Source organism: Vulpes lagopus, chromosome X (assembly GCF_018345385.1).
Source record: "Vulpes lagopus strain Blue_001 chromosome X, ASM1834538v1, whole genome shotgun sequence".
Taxonomy (NCBI): domain Eukaryota; kingdom Metazoa; phylum Chordata; class Mammalia; order Carnivora; family Canidae; genus Vulpes; species Vulpes lagopus.
This window is the reverse complement of record NC_054848.1, coordinates 95,634,363-95,654,419: the sequence shown is the minus strand read 5'-3', so window position 1 is coordinate 95,654,419 and position 20,057 is coordinate 95,634,363. Positions and strand designations below refer to the sequence as shown.

Sequence of the window (20,057 nt, the reverse complement as noted above, 5' to 3'; positions counted from 1 at the left end):
GTACTCTTTCAAACCTAAGTCAGGATAATGGCTTAGCTTTCTCCTCATTTGAGCATATTTGCTCACGCTCTTGAAAAGGTATCTTTATTATTATGAAAGCTCACACTGAGGTAAAATAGGTAGAAAATTATGAAATTGTGTGTTAATGTGTCTCAGCTCTGGAAAAAAGCCTCTTACACAGAGGATAAGGAATTCTAATTTTGTTGGGATAATCAGTCAAGTTTTAGTAGCATACATTTTAGGACTGATTTTCACAAGTAATCAGTCTGAGCAAATGGTGGCAGTGGGGCCTCATTGGTAATAGTCCTTTGTGTACGGTGAGTCTCCAGCAGCACCCGTAATGGGAGCTCATGGGCTCCTGTCTGATGGAAATAGACAAGGGTTTTAATCCCACCACCGGAACCGTTTGTCAGACAGCCTCCAAGTGGCAAAATGGTTTCTGGCCAGATCAGTAGCAGAGAACCATAAGAGAAAGTGATTTCCATCCACCATCTCAATTTCTGATGTCATAAGATGGTGTCTTTTGTTTCCCAAATCTATCCATTCAACTGAATTCATCAGTCCTGAATTAATTTCTGGGAAAATTGAAAAATGCTTCCCCTTGAGGATTCAAGGGTAATGAGTGCAAGTTAACCCCTAGAAGTTCTTACAGAAATCACAGGAGCTCAGAGCTCATATGACAAAATTTCACTCTTTGCACCAAATAACACCAAGCTTTTCTGATACGCTCCCCAAAGTTTTGGGGGGAAAATAGCGTGCCAGTGGTTGTATGTCATTATAAAACTATAATACTACTTCCCAGAGGCAGTTGCTGGGGAAATTGCCAAGTTGCAAATGCCTAGGAGATAAAGCAGAATTCCACTTGGGAGCCAGGGTAAAGAAGAGAGTCCTCTGCTGTATCCACCCCTTGTCTGCTGAAGAAATAGATCCAATCTATAATCTGTACTCTACACTGGGAACACCTGAATCTTATACAGAGTGGATCTCTCCTCTTGAATTTTGGTAACAAGAATGATTTGAAAAATCCTATGGCTCATGTGCATAAAGTGCTGAACTCGGTACAAAATTCTGTACATCCAGGTATTTGGTGGTATGTTTACAGGGACAATGCATGTAATGATGGCCTTCATATGAAAAAAAGGTACCGCTGATTATTAGACTATAGGCTGATTTGTTTTTTGAGGAATGAGGATGGGTTTGCGCTGACCCTTTCACAGGTCATACATGTAGCTTGAAGTAACCATCGCTCCCTAGGAGTATGCATGGGTTTGAACTCATAACCCCAACTTCATTAGCACCACAGTTTGGCTGCTGAACTATAACTGCCTGTAGACAGTTCCATCTGAGTCTCTAAGACTTTTCATTTAGACTGCCTATACAATAGCAGAAGAGCCTACTGAAAACTTGAATATTAGCCCTTCGTGCAGCCTCTTTGACACCAAAGAAGCTATTTTACTTTTTCTCTTTTCTGAATTAGCTGATTGTTTCCTCAAACTTTCCTGAGAAAAGAATCATGTGAAGGAAACTTCACCTATGTTCTCTTTGCTACAGAAACTTAGTTGGCAATAACTCTAAAAACAAACAAACAAACAAACAAAAAAAACCTCTATGAGACTGCCAGTGTCTGCAGTGGACACAAGACCAGACTGTTGTCTCATGTTCTAAGAGAAGCCCTAGTGACTTCCAAAGACTAGTTTACTGACCAGTGAGACAAGTGGAATCACTTGTGCCTTTTAGTTGACTTTTGTCCCTTTCTTGAGTTCATATTTAATTTGTTCTCTAATTAAAAGGTAGCCTCGGGGCACCTGGGTTGCTCAGTCGGTTAAGATCTGACTCTTGATCTCAGCTCAGGTCTTGATTTCCAGGTTGTGAGTCTAAGCTCCGACTTGTGCTCTATGCTGGATGTGGAGCCTACGTTTAAAAAAAAAAAAATTATCCCTTGACCTAAACAATTGTATTATGCAAAACTCAGATCCTGCAAAACAAACAACTATGAAATGGTTCTCTACTTTCCAAAAACCATTTATCGGGGATCCCTGAGTGGCGCAGCGGTTTGGCGCCTGCCTTTGGCCCAGGGCGCGATCCTGGAGACCCGGGATCGAATCCCACGTCGGGCTCCCGGTGTATGGAGCCTGCTTCTCCCTCCGCCTGTGTCTCTGCCTCTCTCTCTCTCTCTGTGACTATCATAAAAAAAAAAAAAAACCATTTATCATGAGATTGATTTTATCAACATTATAATTACCAGTAGTAATAACTAATTCACTGAATAGATATGATGATTAAATGAAATAATATAAACTGCCCAGAACATCTTATCAAAAAACAAAAGTTAGTTTCTTTCAGTTTACATAGTGCATTATAGGATTTATTTTCCAATCACTAACAAATGCTACTTACTTACCTCTACTTGAAGGGAAGTTAAAATAAGAAAGAACAGAAGGAAGGAAAAGAGGAAGGAAAATGAAAGAAGGAAAAAAGAACAAAATTAAAACATGTTTGAAATTGTGATTCTAGAAAATAAAAAGGGAAGGAATAATGAATTTACCAAAATCCAATTTATTTTTTTAAAGACTTTATTTATTTTTTCATGAGAGACACAGAGAGAGAGAGGCAGACACATAGGCAGAGGGAGAAGCAGGATCCCCACAGGGAGCCCAATGCGGGACTCCATCCCAGGACCCAGGATCATGACCTGAGCCAAAGGCAGACGCTCAACCACTGAGCCACACAGGCAACTCCAAAATCCAATTTAGATTTAACTTTTGTGGTGAGGTAATGGGATTGTCTTCCTGTGCTCTTTTCAGTCCTCTCTTCAACATGGCCTTTGCTGGCACATTCTTTCACTATTCCTGGGACAAAACAAAGACAGAGACTGGCTCTTGTAATATATTTTAAAGTAGGAATTCTCAAGCTCAAAATACTTTGGATATTACCTCTGTAAATTTGCTTGCTATCCCTATACCATGATATATTAAAAAGCAACAGCAAATATTTCACCTCAGCGTGCAGAAATTTTGTAGAAATTGTGTGACTTCCTCTAGAACAAGTGCAAGTTATGTGTATCATTTTCATGCACAATGGTCTGTAGCCATTAGGAGAAAAATAATTATTTGGGTAATAGCTGCGGTTGCTTAATGATCTCTTCTCTATTAAAAAAATCAATTATTGTTTCTTAAATTTTCTCTTTGTGGTCATTAATTCTCTATCTTGATTTATGAGGCTTCTCTGAGTTAATTATATTTTGAAGACTTGTGGGGCTAAAATTTTGCATTACAGTAAAATGTAAATCTTTCGGTTTCCTAAAATCGTTCTTAAGGACTTCATTTTTAAAATGCATTTAAAGATATTTTATAATCATTTAATAAGATGCTTTAGTCTGATACATTCACACAAAATGGTCTCTTTGGGGCTGAAATTTCCAAAGGCTGCCTGAAGGGATACAATGCTGGGTGCCTTGAGCTTCCAGGTGGCCCCACACTGCCATCTGGTGGTTCTTCAAGTGCTTTACCTTTTCAAATTTCTACCTTTGCTCATTTCTATTCTTGTTCAAATGAATCTACAGGCTTGCTCTTTTTTTCTTCTTTACAATGATCTCTTTTAGGATCTCACAACCAATTAAAAAATACAAAGTCTCCCACTCTATTGTTTGGGCTCATAAGAAATGGCCTTTTATCCTGTTGTAGCAGCCCTGTGGGCACTGGATGGACTCATACGCATTGTTTTTGAACAAACTGAGAATAGTGCCCACCCAAAGTGAAAAAGCAGCCAAGTAAGAGCTAAATGGCATTCCGGCAACACAACAGTTACATTCACGAGCTTTCTCATCACGTCATCCACATCCTTGCCGTAGGCAGAAAGCTTTAAAACAGACCAGGGAGCTTTTGAGACAGCACAGCATCAGCACCACCTAGGACAGGGGTCAGGCAGTGGCTTACTGCAGCACAATGGACTAGACAGGGGAGAGAACACAATGGCGATGTGTTGTCAATGTTTGGCAAGGCACGCACAGTGACTGGAAAAGGCATAGCCCAGGCAGGCTGGTACTAGATAATGTGTGGGAGCCATATGGTGATTGTCCCTGGCCCGCATCACAGGTGACAGATGTCATTTGTTCATGGCAAACTGACAGGAGAGACTGGAAAGGAGCTGAGAAACCTGACTTTAAGCATAGAGGTAATGCAAAGGCATTTTTCACCAGCTCCCCCCAGCTTCTGTTGGTTCTGCCTTGGTCGGGGAGGTAGTTCTCCCTTCATGTCCTCATGCCAAGTCTCCTGCCTCTGTTCAGCAGGATTTTGGGGACCTTCGGGCCTTCCACGGGTGATGAGGTGACAGGCTTTCTGTACGCAGCTTTGTGTCCACAAGACAGAGTACTTGGTGGGAAGAAACAGAAAGGAGGAACAAATGAGCAAATAATTGCAGACTTTGACTTCATGGTTCTGACACGCGATTCAAAATCAATAATTCTCAAAAGGGCAGGGAGGATATGCATTTTCAAGAAATATATTTAATACCAGAATATAATTGCATATTTAGAAGGCTGAAGTGTATATTATATAGGCTTACATAATTCATATTCATAAATATTAATGTATTTTATGTTTAGCAAATGAAGAGATACCTATTGTTTTCATGACACAAACTTCAGAAAATAAAGCTCAATTAAATCCTTTTGCTTGATAAGGTAATTCTCAAGGAGGGAGGGGTAAAGCTTCCTTAGAGAGTTATATCAGAGTCTCCAGGGGTGAGCATTTTTTTTATTATTAAAAGATGAGATTTAAATGTTTCTCAATTAGAAATAGGATTGAGGCCTCTGTAAAACAGTGCTCCTTTTATGTTTAGATTTAAGGTTAAAATAATAACAAAAAAAGTTAAAATAAGGTAAACCAATATCAGTGAAATACCTAAATACAAGTGAGGCATTATACCTCCACAAATAACTTTCTGAAATACAGATCAGTTTTGAGGAAAGGGGTTGCATATCCAGAGAATTCCTCACTTTTTAATGGCATGTTCCCCCAATATAATTTAAAACATGAATTACTTGTCAACTACACTCAGATTTTTTTTTTTAATGTCAACTATAGGGACTCCTGACCAGCCCAGCCAGTAGAAGGTGCAACTCTTGATCTTGGGGTTATTGAGTTCCAGCCCCATGTTGTGTATAGAGATTACTTAAGAATAAAATCTTTTTAAAATGTCAACTATATTCAAAAAATAAATAAAACATGAATTGCAAAAGAATAATTGTTATATTTTATATACAACTTTTGAGGAGACGTTACAACTATGTGAAGTCAATAAATACTTTTTGGTGGCTATAACTCAGTATGTGGCATGCCCTCCCCTCCACTTACCTCCCTCCAGTCCATCTCCACATGGGTGGTACTACACAAACAATAACCTTTCTGGGGTTATCTATGACTTGATTGTTTCTCCCAGCTTTGCAAGCACCCTCTCTTTCAACTTGTCTTTCAGTGATTGGTTCCCTGTTGCCAACATGCTTAAGTCCGGCCTCCTTAGCATGGCTTAGAAAGCCCAGCACAATCTGGACCCAGCCTGCTTAACTGGCCTCATCTCTTGCCATTCACCAGCACCCCCCAACACACCCATGCTCTGGCCACACAAAATTCCTCTCATTCTCTGAAAACCCATGTCCTCTTTCTTATCCAGACCTTCACAATGCTGTGCCCCCTGTCAGGAGTACTCCCTCCCTACCCTGCTCCCCCACCTCTTTACCTTCACCTGGCCAAACCCTAGTCATTCTTTAGGTCTCAACTCGGATGTCACTTTCTCTGGGCAGCCTTTCCTGACTTCTTAAGTCTAGCTTAGCTATTCTTCCTCTACTCGCAGAAGCACCCTGTCCTTCTTCCATCATAACACATTGCACACTATATTGCAGTTGCTTGGTTGCTTATCTTTCTCCTCCATTAAGCTATAAGATCTACGAGGATAGACACCATTCCTGCCCATTGCTATATCCACTAAGGTCCACCTCAGTACCTGACACATAGCAAGTGCTCAATAAATCTGTGTTGAATGGATGAATGTGTTTATTTAGTCTCCTCAACTTCGTGGTACATATTATGCTATTTTGCCTTTGTCTCATTTCAGTCCGTGATGCTTCTCTTACATAGCCAGCGACGTTACATCTTTGAATACGACCAATCAGATTGTCTGCTCTCCGTCACCATGCCTAGTATGGTGCGCCACAGCCTACAAACCATGCTTTCAGTTGGCTACTACCGGAACATCTACACCCCACCAGACAGTAGCACTTCTTTTATCCAAGACTATAGTCGAGATGGCCGACTACTACAGACCCTGCATCTGGGAACAGGGCGCAGAGTTTTATACAAATACACCAAGCAAGCAAGGCTGTCTGAGATTCTCTATGATACCACTCAGATCACATTAACATATGAAGAGTCTTCTGGGGTGATTAAGACAATACACCTGATGCACGACGGCTTCATTTGCACAATCAGATACAGGCAAACAGGTTTGTTGTGAAAGGGTGGTGATGTGTACAACCATATGGGTCAGTATTGTTTTATGAAATTTTTACTGGCCACAGTGTGAAACAGAAGCATTAACCTGTAGTCATCCAATCCAATAAACATTCACTTTACTTACTAAATTATCTTCCATTGAAAATTTAAAACCCCTGTTATAGGCTGCATGAAAGCTGATTCCTTAAAAACCTACTGGGCATTTCTCTTTCTGTGTCTCAGCTCTTGGAAAAGTTGAGATCCAAGAACCTGGTCTAACTGTGTCCTCCTTCCTAACTCACCACCAGATCTTTCCAGAGACGCAGCTGCAAGAGTTGAGCCTCCCTGGCAAGGGCCTAAGCCCCGTGTGACCTTTATAAGCCTCAGTTGATGACAAAACATGTTCAAAAGTCAGGACTTTTGAATATATTTCATCCTTTGGGCTTATAAAATGCCCAAAGTCAGTTACCTTAATGCTGGACTTTGTCAACACCTGACCTACTGACTTTGTCACATAGGTTAAACAAATTAAAAGTACTTTTGTCAGTTATTATAACAAGAAAACATGTTTATAATATCAGTCTCACCACCCCAAGCCACTGAATGAGTTATTAGTTAAATAGTTCCTGTAATTAAATTATTCTATAACTATAGCATCTGGTATTTTTTTCATATTTAACGACCACAACTATAAGAGTATGTATCTATGAGATGATATGCCCAGGTGTGAATGTAAAAGCATCACTACTAAAGTCAGTGACACTAGATCTTTCTGACTGCTCAAAATTATGCATCTAGTTCTGTTCTCATTATTTTTATTTTGATTTTTCAGGACCTCTTATTGGACGCCAAATCTTCAGATTCAGTGAAGAAGGTCTGGTGAATGCTCGGTTTGACTACAGCTACAACAACTTCCGCGTCACCAGCATGCAAGCTGTGATCAATGAGACCCCTTTGCCCATAGATCTGTACCGATATGTTGATGTTTCTGGTAGAACAGAGCAGTTTGGAAAATTTAGTGTCATTAATTACGATTTAAATCAGGTCATAACTACTACGGTGATGAAGCACACCAAAATCTTCAGTGCCAACGGACAAGTTATTGAAGTTCAATATGAAATCCTAAAGGCAATTGCCTACTGGATGACTATTCAATATGATAATATGGGGCGTATGGTAATATGTGATATAAGAGTAGGAGTAGATGCCAACATAACAAGATACTTCTATGAATACGATGCTGATGGGCAACTTCAAACTGTTTCTGTAAATGACAAAACGCAGTGGCGTTATAGTTATGATCTGAATGGAAACATCAACCTCCTAAGCCATGGGAACAGTGCTCGTCTTACTCCTCTCCGATATGACCTCCGAGACCGCATCACCAGACTAGGAGAAATTCAGTATAAAATGGATGAAGATGGCTTTCTGAGGCAGAGGGGAAATGATATCTTTGAATATAATTCTAATGGTCTGCTGCAGAAAGCCTACAATAAGGCTTCTGGCTGGACTGTGCAGTATTATTATGATGGGCTTGGGCGACGTGTCGCCAGTAAGTCCAGCCTAGGGCAACACCTTCAGTTCTTTTATGCAGACCTTGCCAACCCCATAAGAGTCACTCATTTGTACAACCACACGAGCTCAGAGATCACATCCCTGTATTATGATCTCCAAGGTCACCTTATTGCCATGGAGCTAAGCAGTGGTGAAGAATATTATGTAGCCTGTGATAATACAGGCACCCCACTGGCTGTGTTTAGCAGTCGAGGTCAGGTGATAAAAGAGATATTGTACACACCTTATGGAGATATATATCATGACACTTACCCTGACTTTCAGGTCATCATTGGTTTTCATGGAGGACTGTATGATTTGCTTACTAAATTAGTGCACCTGGGGCAACGGGATTATGATGTTGTTGCTGGTAGGTGGACGACACCTAATCATCACATATGGAAACAGTTGAACCTCCTTCCTAAACCATTCAACCTCTACTCCTTTGAAAATAACTACCCAGTTGGCAAAATTCAAGACGTTGCAAAGTATACCACAGGTATAAAACTTTAGACTAAACTTGATATAACTTTATAGTGTTTATCATATAATCTCAGTGCCTCTGTAAATATGCTTCCTCTTCCTGCCAGTTAGGCCACAAGTTATTGTGCAGTCACTCTCTTCCTTAGTCTGCTAGAGTGAGCAGAACTGTGCATGTGGCAGAACACATGATACTTTTGCATCCCAGGACACCTTTTCTTCCCTTTTAAGCATTATGTTTATAGTTCTCACTCTTAAAAGCTTATACGAAGGGTGCCTGGGTGGCTCAGTTGGTTGAGCATCTGCCTTCAGCTAGGGTCAGGATCTCAGGGTTCTAGGATGGAGCCCCAGCGTCGGGCTCCCTGCTCAGTGGGGAGTCTGCTTATTTCTCTTGCTCTACCCCCCCCCCCCCGCTTGTGTTTGCTGTCTCTCTCGTTTGCTTTCTTTCAAATAAATAAAATCTTTTTTAAAAAGCTTATATGAATAATTTCATAAAAGAAAAATTCAGGATTATGTTCTATCAAATAAATCTAATATTGTGGACTGTGTGACCTCAGTGCTAGTATCACATTAAGAGTTTCAGTGCTGTAAACTGAACCTATCTCTGTGATTATCCATGAATCAAAAGGTTTCCCTGTAGAGAGAGGATCATATATTTTAGAGCAGGTGATAGTAGGGGGAATTTTATCCCTAACTTCCCATTGGCTGAACACTTTGAAGGCAGGAGAGGTACAGTTCAGGCTTTCCTCAAAGGTTGTAAAGTATGGGCTTCATCATTTTTTTCTTTTATATTTTGTGCCTCACAGACATTGGAAGTTGGTTGGAGCTGTTTGGTTTCCAGTTACACAATGTTCTACCTGGATTTCCCAAACCAGAATTAGAAAATTTGGAATTAACTTATGAACTTCTACAGCTTCAGACAAAAACTCAAGAGTGGGATCCTGGAAAGGTTAGTTAAAATTTTACCATCTCTATTTGTCTGAAAAAGCAGATCATCCAACACCATGACATGCCATTAACATATATTCATTTACTTATTTTTGAGTTGTCTTGAATATTCACTGAAATATCCACAATTAATGAGGAGGTAGGAAAAAAGTTTCCATGAAGAAAGGATCAGAGAATTGGAGCTTTTAGAAAAGACAAGACTAACATGGGATTTGATGACTTGCTGCGGTAAACAAACAAGAGAAACTAAACTTTTAAAATTCTGGAACGGGCTGCCAAGGGCAATTATGGATTCTGTATAGAGAAAACTGTTCACTGACAGACATAAAAATTTCCAACAGCAAAATAATTTAAGGCATAGTGCATTGAAAGCATGGGAAGAACAGAATTAAATTATTCTGACAAAGAAAAAATATGTAAGAGCATTGAAGTAAAAATAATAAACATTATAGGGATAAAGTCTCTGGGAAAATAGGAATACCAAACTATTCACGGTTAAGCAGATAATTTCATCAAGAGTATGAGGTACAAATGAAAACAAGAAGTAACTTTTCCCTACAATTGAAAGAAATGGAGGAGTGTCTCTTTGCAAAAAAAAAAAAAAATTTACTTCAGCAAAATAAAACAAATATGGATGGGAGGGCTTGAAATTTAAGTGTAAAAAATTAGGGGCACCTGGCTGCCTCAGTCAGTTGAGCATCTGCCTTCGGCTCAGGTCATGATCTCAGGGTCCTGGGATTGAGCCCTGGATTAGGCTCCCTGCTCAGCAGGGAGTCTGCTTCTCCCTCTGTCCTACCCCCACCCCAGCTCATGCTCTCTCACTCTCGCTTTTGCTCTCTCTTAAATAAATAAATAAAATCTTTTTAAAAATTATAAGGGAAAGGGAATTCTAAATAGGTACTATAGGCTTATCCTGTTTTGTAAAGTCATGTAATATGTAAAAGTAATATTTGTAATTAAAAAGTAATTAAGTCTTTTTTATAATTAAAAGTCCTTTAAAAAGTTAATCAAAATGTTGAAATTGCTGAAGCTTTGTTATGGATACTTGGAGGTTCACTATTCTCTTGATTTCCTAGTATATTTGAAAATGCTCATAATAAAAAAGGTTGTTGGGCAGCCCAGGTGGCGCAGCGGTTTAGCACTGCCTGCAGCCCAGGGCGTGATCCTGGAGACCCTGGATTGAGTCCCACTTTGGGCTGCCTGCATGGAGCCTGCTTCTCCCTCTGCCTCTGCCTGTGCCTCTGCCTCTCTCTCTCTCTCTCTCTCTGTGTCTCTATGAATAAATAAATAAATAAAAATTTAAAAATTTTTTTAAAAATAAAAAAGGTTGTTTTTTTAAGTACATGTAAGAAGATCAGTGAACTTCTTGCTGATTTGCTGTAGTCACTTATAAGGTCACAATCTCTTAATTTTTTTAAAGATCTTATTTATTTATTTATTTATTTATTTATTTATTTATTTATTTATGAGAGACACAGAGAGAGAGAGAGAGAGAGAGAGGCAGAGACATAGACACACAGGCAGAGGGAGAAGCAGGCTCCATGCAGGGAGCCTGATGAGGGACTGGATCCCGGGTCTCCAGGATCAGGCCCTGAGCCGAAGGCAGACACTAACTGCTGAGCCACCCAGGGATGCCCTGGTTACAATCTCTAAAAGCAAGAATAGGGCAGCCTGGGTGGCTCAGCAGTTTAGCGCCTTCTTCAGCCCAGGGCCTGATCCTGGAGACCCGGGGTCGAGTCCCGCGTCGGGCTCCCTGCATGGAACCTGCTTCTCCCTCTGCCTGTGCCTGTGCCTCTCTCTCTCTCTCTCTCTTTCTCTCTCTCTCTGTCTCTCATGAATAAATAAATAAAATCTGTAAAAAAAAAAAAAAAGCAAGAATAATGCCTTAAGCCATCTCTACCCCTCACTGTGGCTACTGTATCACACCACATAGAGTAACAAACAGCTAGTCAGTATTAGTTACACTGGTGAAATTAAAATGTCTTTCTTCGGGAGGAGCTGGACCCACTTACTCTGAAGTGGCTCCTAGCTCTGAGATTCTATGATACCAAGCTTGAACAAATCACCCTATGTTTAACTCACCGAGGCCACAAGAAGTATATGCAAGGTGACCCAGTAACCTGTTAGTCGTGTCTTTGCCAAATCTCTGATGAAGAGATTCCAAATTTGGAGTGAAATTTGTTGTGAAATCGCTCACCGGAACGGTAAGGCAAGAAGGTGCTTTTCACAATCATCAAGCATTTGCACTGTACCTTTCTTCTTTCCTAGACCATTCTAGGTATTCAGTGCGAGCTCCAGAAACAGCTCAGGAATTTCATTTCCTTGGACCAACTTCCTATGACCCCTCGATACAATGATGGACGGTGCCTTGAAGGAGGGAAGCAACCAAGGTTTGCTGCTGTTCCTTCTGTCTTTGGAAAAGGTATAAAATTCGCCATCAAGGATGGCATAGTAACAGCCGATATCATAGGAGTAGCGAATGAAGATAGCAGGCGGCTTGCTGCCATTCTCAATAATGCTCATTACCTGGAAAACCTACATTTTACCATAGAGGGGAGGGACACTCACTACTTCATTAAGCTCGGGTCTCTGGAGGAAGACCTGGTGCTCATTGGTAACACAGGGGGGAGGCGGATTCTAGAGAATGGTGTCAATGTCACTGTGTCCCAGATGACTTCCGTGTTGAATGGGAGGACTAGACGGTTTGCAGATATCCAGCTCCAGCACGGGGCTCTGTGCTTCAACATCCGGTATGGGACAACTGTCGAAGAGGAGAAGAATCACGTGTTGGAGATTGCCAGACAGCGTGCTGTGGCCCAGGCCTGGACTAAGGAGCAAAGAAGGCTGCAAGAAGGGGAGGAGGGTATTCGAGCATGGACAGAGGGGGAGAAGCAGCAACTTTTGAGCACTGGGAGGGTACAAGGTTATGATGGGTATTTTGTTTTGTCTGTTGAGCAGTATCTAGAACTTTCTGACAGTGCCAACAATATTCACTTTATGAGACAGAGCGAAATAGGCAGGAGGTAACAAAAAAAATCTCTGCCTTTGCGTCACCAAAGACTGCCTGTTTTTAAAAACATAAAATGGTTTATTGTATTGGTTTTCTAGATCAGAACTCTGTATATGTAAATATGGAGGAAAAACATATCCAACTGCCTTTCAATGTGACGGAAGATGGTATTTTAATATTGTTTGTTTAAACTCTTTAAGAAATGACAGATTTTTAGTTCTTGTGTGGCAGTATTCAAAATAACACAAGTAAAACAGCTAAAACAAAAGTATTCAGAAAGCACCACTTCAAATTTGTCAAGCCATGCACATGTTCAAATATAAAGAAGTCAAGGTTCTATATCTCTATCGTGACACAAAATTTCACATTTAACCGTCGGCAGAGCTTGTGGGCTATTTGAAAATGTGGTGCAATATTCTGAACCTTGCATTTCGAAAGACTGCCAGCCCTCTCACATTTTCCAGATGTGTAATAGGAAACGTAAAAAGAAGTGTAAAATGTCCTCAGCCACCATCTCCCAGAGTCAGGACCCATTTGCCCTTCCTCCCTGATTATTCCTCCTTGCTTGTGAAAGTAAATGCCATGTTGTTGTGCTGTGTTTTGGCGTGTGGTGGCTGGGTTCTGCCTACCACGCTTCCCTGCGGGTGTGGTAACCAGACTGAATTGCCACTATCTGCTTGTGTGTACATGATACCAGGGCAGCTGGCCAGTGTTAACTTCTCCCACACAACCTGTTCTGACTACATTTTTTTTACCAAATTGTCCAGCTGTATTGGCATCATGTAAGCATAGCTTTCATTAACCTGGGTAGGAATTTCTCATTTATATATAGGGTGTGTTTTGGTCATAGTTTCACGTTAGTGATTCCATATTTATACACTAATCCAATGGTTTTGTGCACACGAAAGGTAATTTACTACAAATGATTCTGGTACAAAAAAGAAAAAAGAAAAAAGGGGCGTCAGCAGGCATACATGCCTGACGTGCCAATAAATATGTTCACTACTACTGCAGAAATTCACAAGAGCCAAAACCTTTCAAAACAAACAAACAGACAGACCTAGTACTAAGACGAAAGGAAAGTACCAAAGGAAAGACCAAACCAAACATCACAGTAGTTGCTGCCACATTGATTCATCCCCCTTGGATTTATCTTTCAACTGTACAATTCTGCATTGACCATCTCCCAGCCACAGTAAGGAAATTTAATTAAGTGAACCCTTTCCGATCTCAGACATTTCAACTAATTATAGAGAGGCAGACTGTCTTTTACTAAAATAATTTATGCAGTTATTTACTTTAGATCTCTGTCTTCACCCATTTATTTTGATTTAATCATCTGTCCTGCCTAGGAAAATAACTATTTTCCAGGAAGGGTAATTTTGTTCCGTGATCAGTTAAACTTTGGAAAAAGATCAGGATTAGTGTTAATATCAGCTGCAGTTTCTCAATCTTTATGAACCCTGTAGTAAAAAGAAGCCCCTTTGTTAGCTGTGAGATTTTTGCCCAGTGACAAAGAGACAGTTTGTAAAACGCTGTGTAATTGTACGTTACCACAAATGAAAATACACGACAGCACAATGTGGCCTGTTGAAAATTCCCCTGAGCCAGCTTCAGCACTTTCATCACTGGGTCTGCACATTTACTATGTCTGAAGGAAAATTTATGATGGAATGTTACAGTTTGGATTCTTTCCAGCTACTACCTAAATGCAGTGTGGGGGTCATTGCCCTGCTTTGGATGGCAGTTTTTTTGAAAATATGCAAAGTCAGAATTCAGGCTCAGGTTAAGGTTTTTAAAGAGTCTGACTCCTTACTCCACCAAGTAGAATAAGGGAAAGGCAAGGATCTGCACAGCAGGGGAAGGTATATCCAGACATTTCATTTTCAAAAACATCAGGTTGAGATTACCACATTGTTACACATGTATTCTGAGAGAAAGAGAGAGAATTCATGATGAGCTCCTCTCTCTCTTTTTTTAAAGGTTTTATTTATTCATTTGAGAGAGAGACAGAGAGCATGAGGGGAGAGAGGGGCAGAGGGAGGGGGAGAAGGAGAAGCAGACTCCCCGCTGAGCACAGATCCCAATGCTGGGCTTGATCCTAAGACCGGGACCAGGACCGGGACCAGGAGATCATGACCTGAGCTCGGGGCAGATGCTTAACCAACTGAACCACCCAGGTGCCCCTCCTCTCTCTTTTTAATTGGAAGCACACCAGCTCAAGAGATTACTAATATAGACTACAATCATATTATTGCTTTTCTTTTTTCTGAATCAGGCCTGCATTAGTGGTACAGTATTTATTTAAGATGGGATTCTAAAATTATGAACAAACTTGTTGAAAATTTGAATACCTCCACACCAACCTAAAAATGGACCTTAAATTCCTAGAACCTCTGATTTTCTTTTAAATCAATGGAAAAATAATTTGCGAACTGTATATAGAGAGTGCATTCATAAATGTGATGATGTATTTTATCACTAATCCAAGATGTCAATATTAGAGTCTATTTTGCTTATATTTTAAGCGATTATTATACTTTTTTGCAATTCACTGATGTATCATTTTCAAACTGCTTTAAATATCCATTAGAAACAAATATTTGAAGCTTTTACTTAATAGTAATTACCTTGAACTGTGCATTTCTAGTTTGTAATACATATTTATTTAGTTTGTGCCTTTAGTTTCTTAAAGTTATATTTGTATTATATTCAGGAAATGCACTTTTTATCACTTACAGCTGTGGTTTTAATACTGCCTTGAACTATTATTACTCTCTTTACAACTTCCAAAGTTTTTGGAAGGAAAGAGGAAAAACCCAAAAGGTTAGCACCAATGAACAGTAAATCTAAGAGAAACATTTTGGCATTTCTTAATAAGAACACGGAGATATTGGGTACATAGTTCAGCTGAATACAAAGAATGCCTTCATCGATTTGTAGTTCTGAAGTTTAACTTAATGAAAGAACAATTTGTTTGCATTTCCTGATGAAAGTAAATGCATCCTAAAGAGAAAGATATGAATTTCTCAAACCCAGAGCACAGGCAGCTGACACTGCACAGCCGCACACTATTCAAGTAAGTTCAAATGAGAGCATGCTAGTTGGGCTCTCATGAAGAACATTCTGGGCTGGAGGCAGGGAATACTCTGTGGTTGTTTCTTTTTCCTAGTTAGGCCCATTTTATTTGTGCTGTTTTGTTTTGTTTTGTTTTGTTTTTACTCTTGCACTACGGTCTAGAGATCCAAATGAACTGCAAAGTTGACAGTTTAACAGACATTTAAAAACGTATATTTTTAGTTGTCATTCTAATCTTATTGATTAGAAGCATGACTCCTGAAGGAAAGGGAAATAAAGCCCAATTCATACTAATTTCTAGCAAAACACTCACCATACAAATAGGCATATGTTTTATTTTTAACCCAGCAAAATACTGTATAAAATAAGTGTGTCCTTTACTGTCAATTTATCTAGAAGATCTATAATATATAGACTATATATATAATATATATATATACAACATAGCCAAATGTATAAAAACTTGACAATGTATAATTTGGAATTCACATGCTAACTACATAGAGAAGTATAAAATTGAATGATAATTTTTCTAAGATTTTTCTTTTTCATCTCTGTTGACACAGTTTCAAACATTCTATCATGTTGCTCCTACTCTTTTTTTCTTTTCTTTCCTTTTTTAAAAATTCATTTTTAACCAGACTAGACCCCACTGTAATATCACCTGAGAGAGTCAGGGTGAAGTTTTTGCATTTATAAAGATACGTTCCTGTAAGGGCGATTATAATGAAAGCAAGAGTGCAGGAATCAACTATTGAAAGACATTTTAGGGGAGATTGGAGTGTATTCTAGCTTGTGGAGAGACAGAAGGCTACAGATTGGATGCAACATTCTTGTTTTCTTGGAGAAACTCACATACACATAGCTGACCTGACTAGTACTTCAGATCTCAGACTGCTCTTCCACAGCCTTTTGTAAGGTTCTTTATTCTGCAAAAGAAAAAAAACAACAAAAACAAAAAAAACAAAAAAAAAATTAAAAACATTAAAAATAAAAAAAAAAAACAAAAAAACTTAAAAAGCAAAACAAAAAAAAAAAAACAGAAAACAACAAACAACAAAAAGAATTCAACCACAAAATAGTGACTGTTATTTCAGTGTGTCCTTCATGTGAAAGCTCTTAAGGACCAAACCTACTACTGTGTGTAAGAAGAAATTACTTCCTAAACAGTAACTGAAAATAGTTAGTTAAACTTGCTGTGGATTTTGTCTTGGCAGTTGTCATCTTACATTATTTGTCAAAGGAAATGTGTTTGGCAGTTAAAAATCTTTCCTTAGATTTAGTGGTGGACTTTAACCTCTTAAATAAATGTTAGTATATCAGATTGTGTCCTTGAAAAATATTTTACTTGTATGAATCATGACAATGTCTAGATCTTTACTATTCTTCTGGCAAAAGCATCGGTAAGAAAGAAGGTGAAAAAGAGAAGTATAGCCTTTACGTCAGAAAAATATTCTTTTTAGCTGCTTACTTTCTCATGAAAAGTAAAGATGTTTACAGTGTATGCCAAGATTTTCAGTTTCTATATAACAACAGTTAGAGGTTCTAATCATACTGAAAATTGTGTTATAATGGCCTGAGCCATGTTGCTAGGAAACAATAGGTTCCAATTTTGTATTCCTGCTCTCACTCCTGTGCTGAAAAGTGACTGGATACTGTACAGGTTCATGTTCTCTGGCTGCAGTTAAATGGTCTTTTGCATTTTGCTCTGGCTTTCAGGCCAGAAGCATGCATTTTTCTACAAGAGCATCACAACAACATGCTGTAAATATTTAAAGTAAAACATTATGTGTCGATATTTGAAAGAAAAAAGTACTTTGAATATTTCATTTTTAAAAAATAAAATTGCAAATGAACACCGCGTCCCATTTTATTCATGCGCCAAACTGCACTCTCAAGTCTGTCTGGTCACCTGAGACTTGAAAAGTAGCTCACTAACAGGGAACAATAAAACCACATCATCTTGAAAATGAAGGTGCAGAAATAAAAAAGGCACTAATCCTAAGCAGATGTCTCTTCATTTTTATTTTTTGTCCAAATAGGACCTCTGACACAAGTGACCATTTAATAAAAAAAAAAAAAAAAAAAAAAGGGAAGAAGAAGAAGAGTAGCTGTGGCAAATTTAAATGCCTCTAGGCTATTACTTTAAAAAAGCTTCTTTCTCTTGTTGATGCCTCTCTGAGCAATGGAAAGAAAATGAAGAATTGCAGAAGGGGTGGGGTAGAGCTAGGAGAGCAGAGCACGCAGATGCATTGGCAAAAAAGCAAAGTGGGGGAGAAAGGCAGTCAGGAAAGACTAAAAAACAACAGCTGGCACGTCCTGGGCAATCACAGTGGCCATTTGGCACTTATTTTTCACAAGAAGGTATTTACGAGTGACACTGGGAAAGCGGCCGATAGATCTTGCAAAATCCAGCTTGATGGTAATGGGGCACCCAGAGTCCAAACAACCTGTTTGTTTCTGAAACTTGCTTGGAATCCTGGAATTTACATCACTCTTAAATGCCCTGCTGCCTTTTTACTCGGTGATATACACGGTAGTCTCCCCTTATCTGCAGTTTCCCGGTTCACGGCTTCAGCTGCCCGCAGTCCCGCCGTCAACCACGGCCCGGAGGCCCTTGATCTCCTCCTGCTGTTGTCAGAAGGTCAGTAATAGCCTAACGCTGCCCGGGTGCGGGTGCGCGCGTCATCCCCCTCACTTCCTCCCATCACGCAGGCATTTTATCACCTCACATCATCGCAAGAAGGGTGAGTACAGTACAGCAGGATGTCTTGAGAAACAAAGAGTCCACATCCGTGTAACTTTCATTTCAGTATATTGTTATAATTGTTCTATTTTCTTATTAGGTGGTGGTGTTAGTCCCTTGCTGTGCCTAATCTATAGATTGAACTTTCTCACACATATGTACACATGGGAAAAAACACAGTATGGCTAAGATCCGGTACTACCCATGGCTTCAGGCATCCGTGGGAGTCTTGGAACGCATCCCCCACAGAGGAAGGGAGATCACTGGAACACAGATGCAGGGAGAAGATTCCTGGAGCAGAAGACAATCTTGATCGGTCCAACACAACCAATCAGCGAAAAGCAACGGGGTCAGGAGGGTGGGGGTGCGGGTGGGGGGGAAGCATTAGTATCACCTGCCCATTTTTTTCAACTCTGCATCCCACCCCTCCTGCAGTGTGCAAAACGAAAGAGGCCAGAGCGCCTACATGGAGAGAATTATTAAACGAGAGAAGAGATTTCTCCATATCCTTCCCCATTCACCCTGTTAGAGATCTTTGAATATCAGTGCTATTTAAATTTTTAGCATATTACTTCCTTAAATTTATATGATTCTAGTACCTCAGTAATTCTAAGGAGGCAAGCAAGAGTTCATTGTTCCTACTTGGCAAATGCAGTAATAGTAACAGACCGACTTACCTAACTAAGGTCTCAGGGATAATCTGACAAAGCTGAAAAAATTCAAATCTCAAATGTTATGCCTATGGGCTCTCTCCAGTCAATCGGTTTTCTTGTATCTTTCTACATAAAACTATTCGTTTAAGAGACCAATGACCGGGCAGCCTGGGTGGCTCAATGGTTTAGCGCTGCTTTAGGCCCAGGGTCTGATCCTGGAGTCCTAGGATCGAGTCCCGCATCAGGCTTCCTGCATGGAGCCTGCTTCTCCCTCTGCCTGTGTCTCTGCTTCTCTCTCTCTCTCTCTGTGTGTGTGTGTGTGTGTCTCTCATGAATAAATAATTTTTTTTAAAAAAAAAAAAGAGGCTAACGATGAACATTCTGCATTTTACCACAAGTTTGGCCAACGATTGCGCGTTATGAAAGTATCCAAACTGAGTAGTTTAACTTCACCCCTAGCTGCAAACTCCAAACTAATGGTATCCCATTTACTGCAAGGACAAACACAGGCGACCACATTGAATTTACAGCTCTCTAATAGGAAGACTAGGCATGCTGTAACCTTGAAATGCTCAAGGGCAAACCTGGATTTTATGATTAATAGACTCTGGATGCTGAACTCAATAAAGTGAATCAAATAAAACATGAGCTGATGTCTAAACCTTCTTAACAGATTTTTAAAGCTATTTCTCACATTTTTAATTATCTATTCATTCTATCACGAATAATATCTTAAATCCAGCCCTCCATTTATACTAGAAGTCTTCATCAGAGGCATCCTCTGTAGCCTTATTCTATCTACGTACTACCACGAAGCTTACTTGCTTGTAATAGCCAAACTGACAATTACCTAAGCTTGTCTCCCTTACTGACCTGATCTCTTAAGAACAAACTTCAGAGGAAATGAATGAGTGTTTGACAAACTGTCATGTTCCTTGTGGGCTTGCTGACACACTTTTTTTTTTTCTGAAGAAAGGTGTACACTTGGAAATATACGTGCATTTTTCTATCTTGACTCAGCATCTTACAGGTATGTTAGCATGGCAATATTTTAGATATGGCAAGGATATGACCTTTCTGTAAAGCCGCAAGCTATTATG

At 39.7% G+C, this 20,057-nt stretch overlaps 1 protein-coding gene across 9 annotated transcripts in view; it reads left to right on the top strand.

The window, feature by feature from the left end:
* The window catches only part of TENM1 (teneurin transmembrane protein 1), an 802,950-nt gene extending 788,431 nt beyond the window's left edge, over positions 1–14,519 (top strand). For all 9 annotated transcript variants that reach the window (XM_041741541.1, XM_041741545.1, XM_041741547.1 and 6 more), the window contains 4 exons: positions 6,112–6,499; positions 7,321–8,541; positions 9,329–9,471; positions 11,739–14,519. In XM_041741541.1, the coding sequence (XP_041597475.1) occupies positions 6,112–6,499; positions 7,321–8,541; positions 9,329–9,471; positions 11,739–12,497 (2,511 nt within the window). In that variant the 3' untranslated portion in view covers positions 12,498–14,519. The remainder of the gene's footprint in view (positions 1–6,111; positions 6,500–7,320; positions 8,542–9,328; positions 9,472–11,738) is intronic.
* Positions 14,520–20,057: the final 5,538 nt, after the last annotated feature.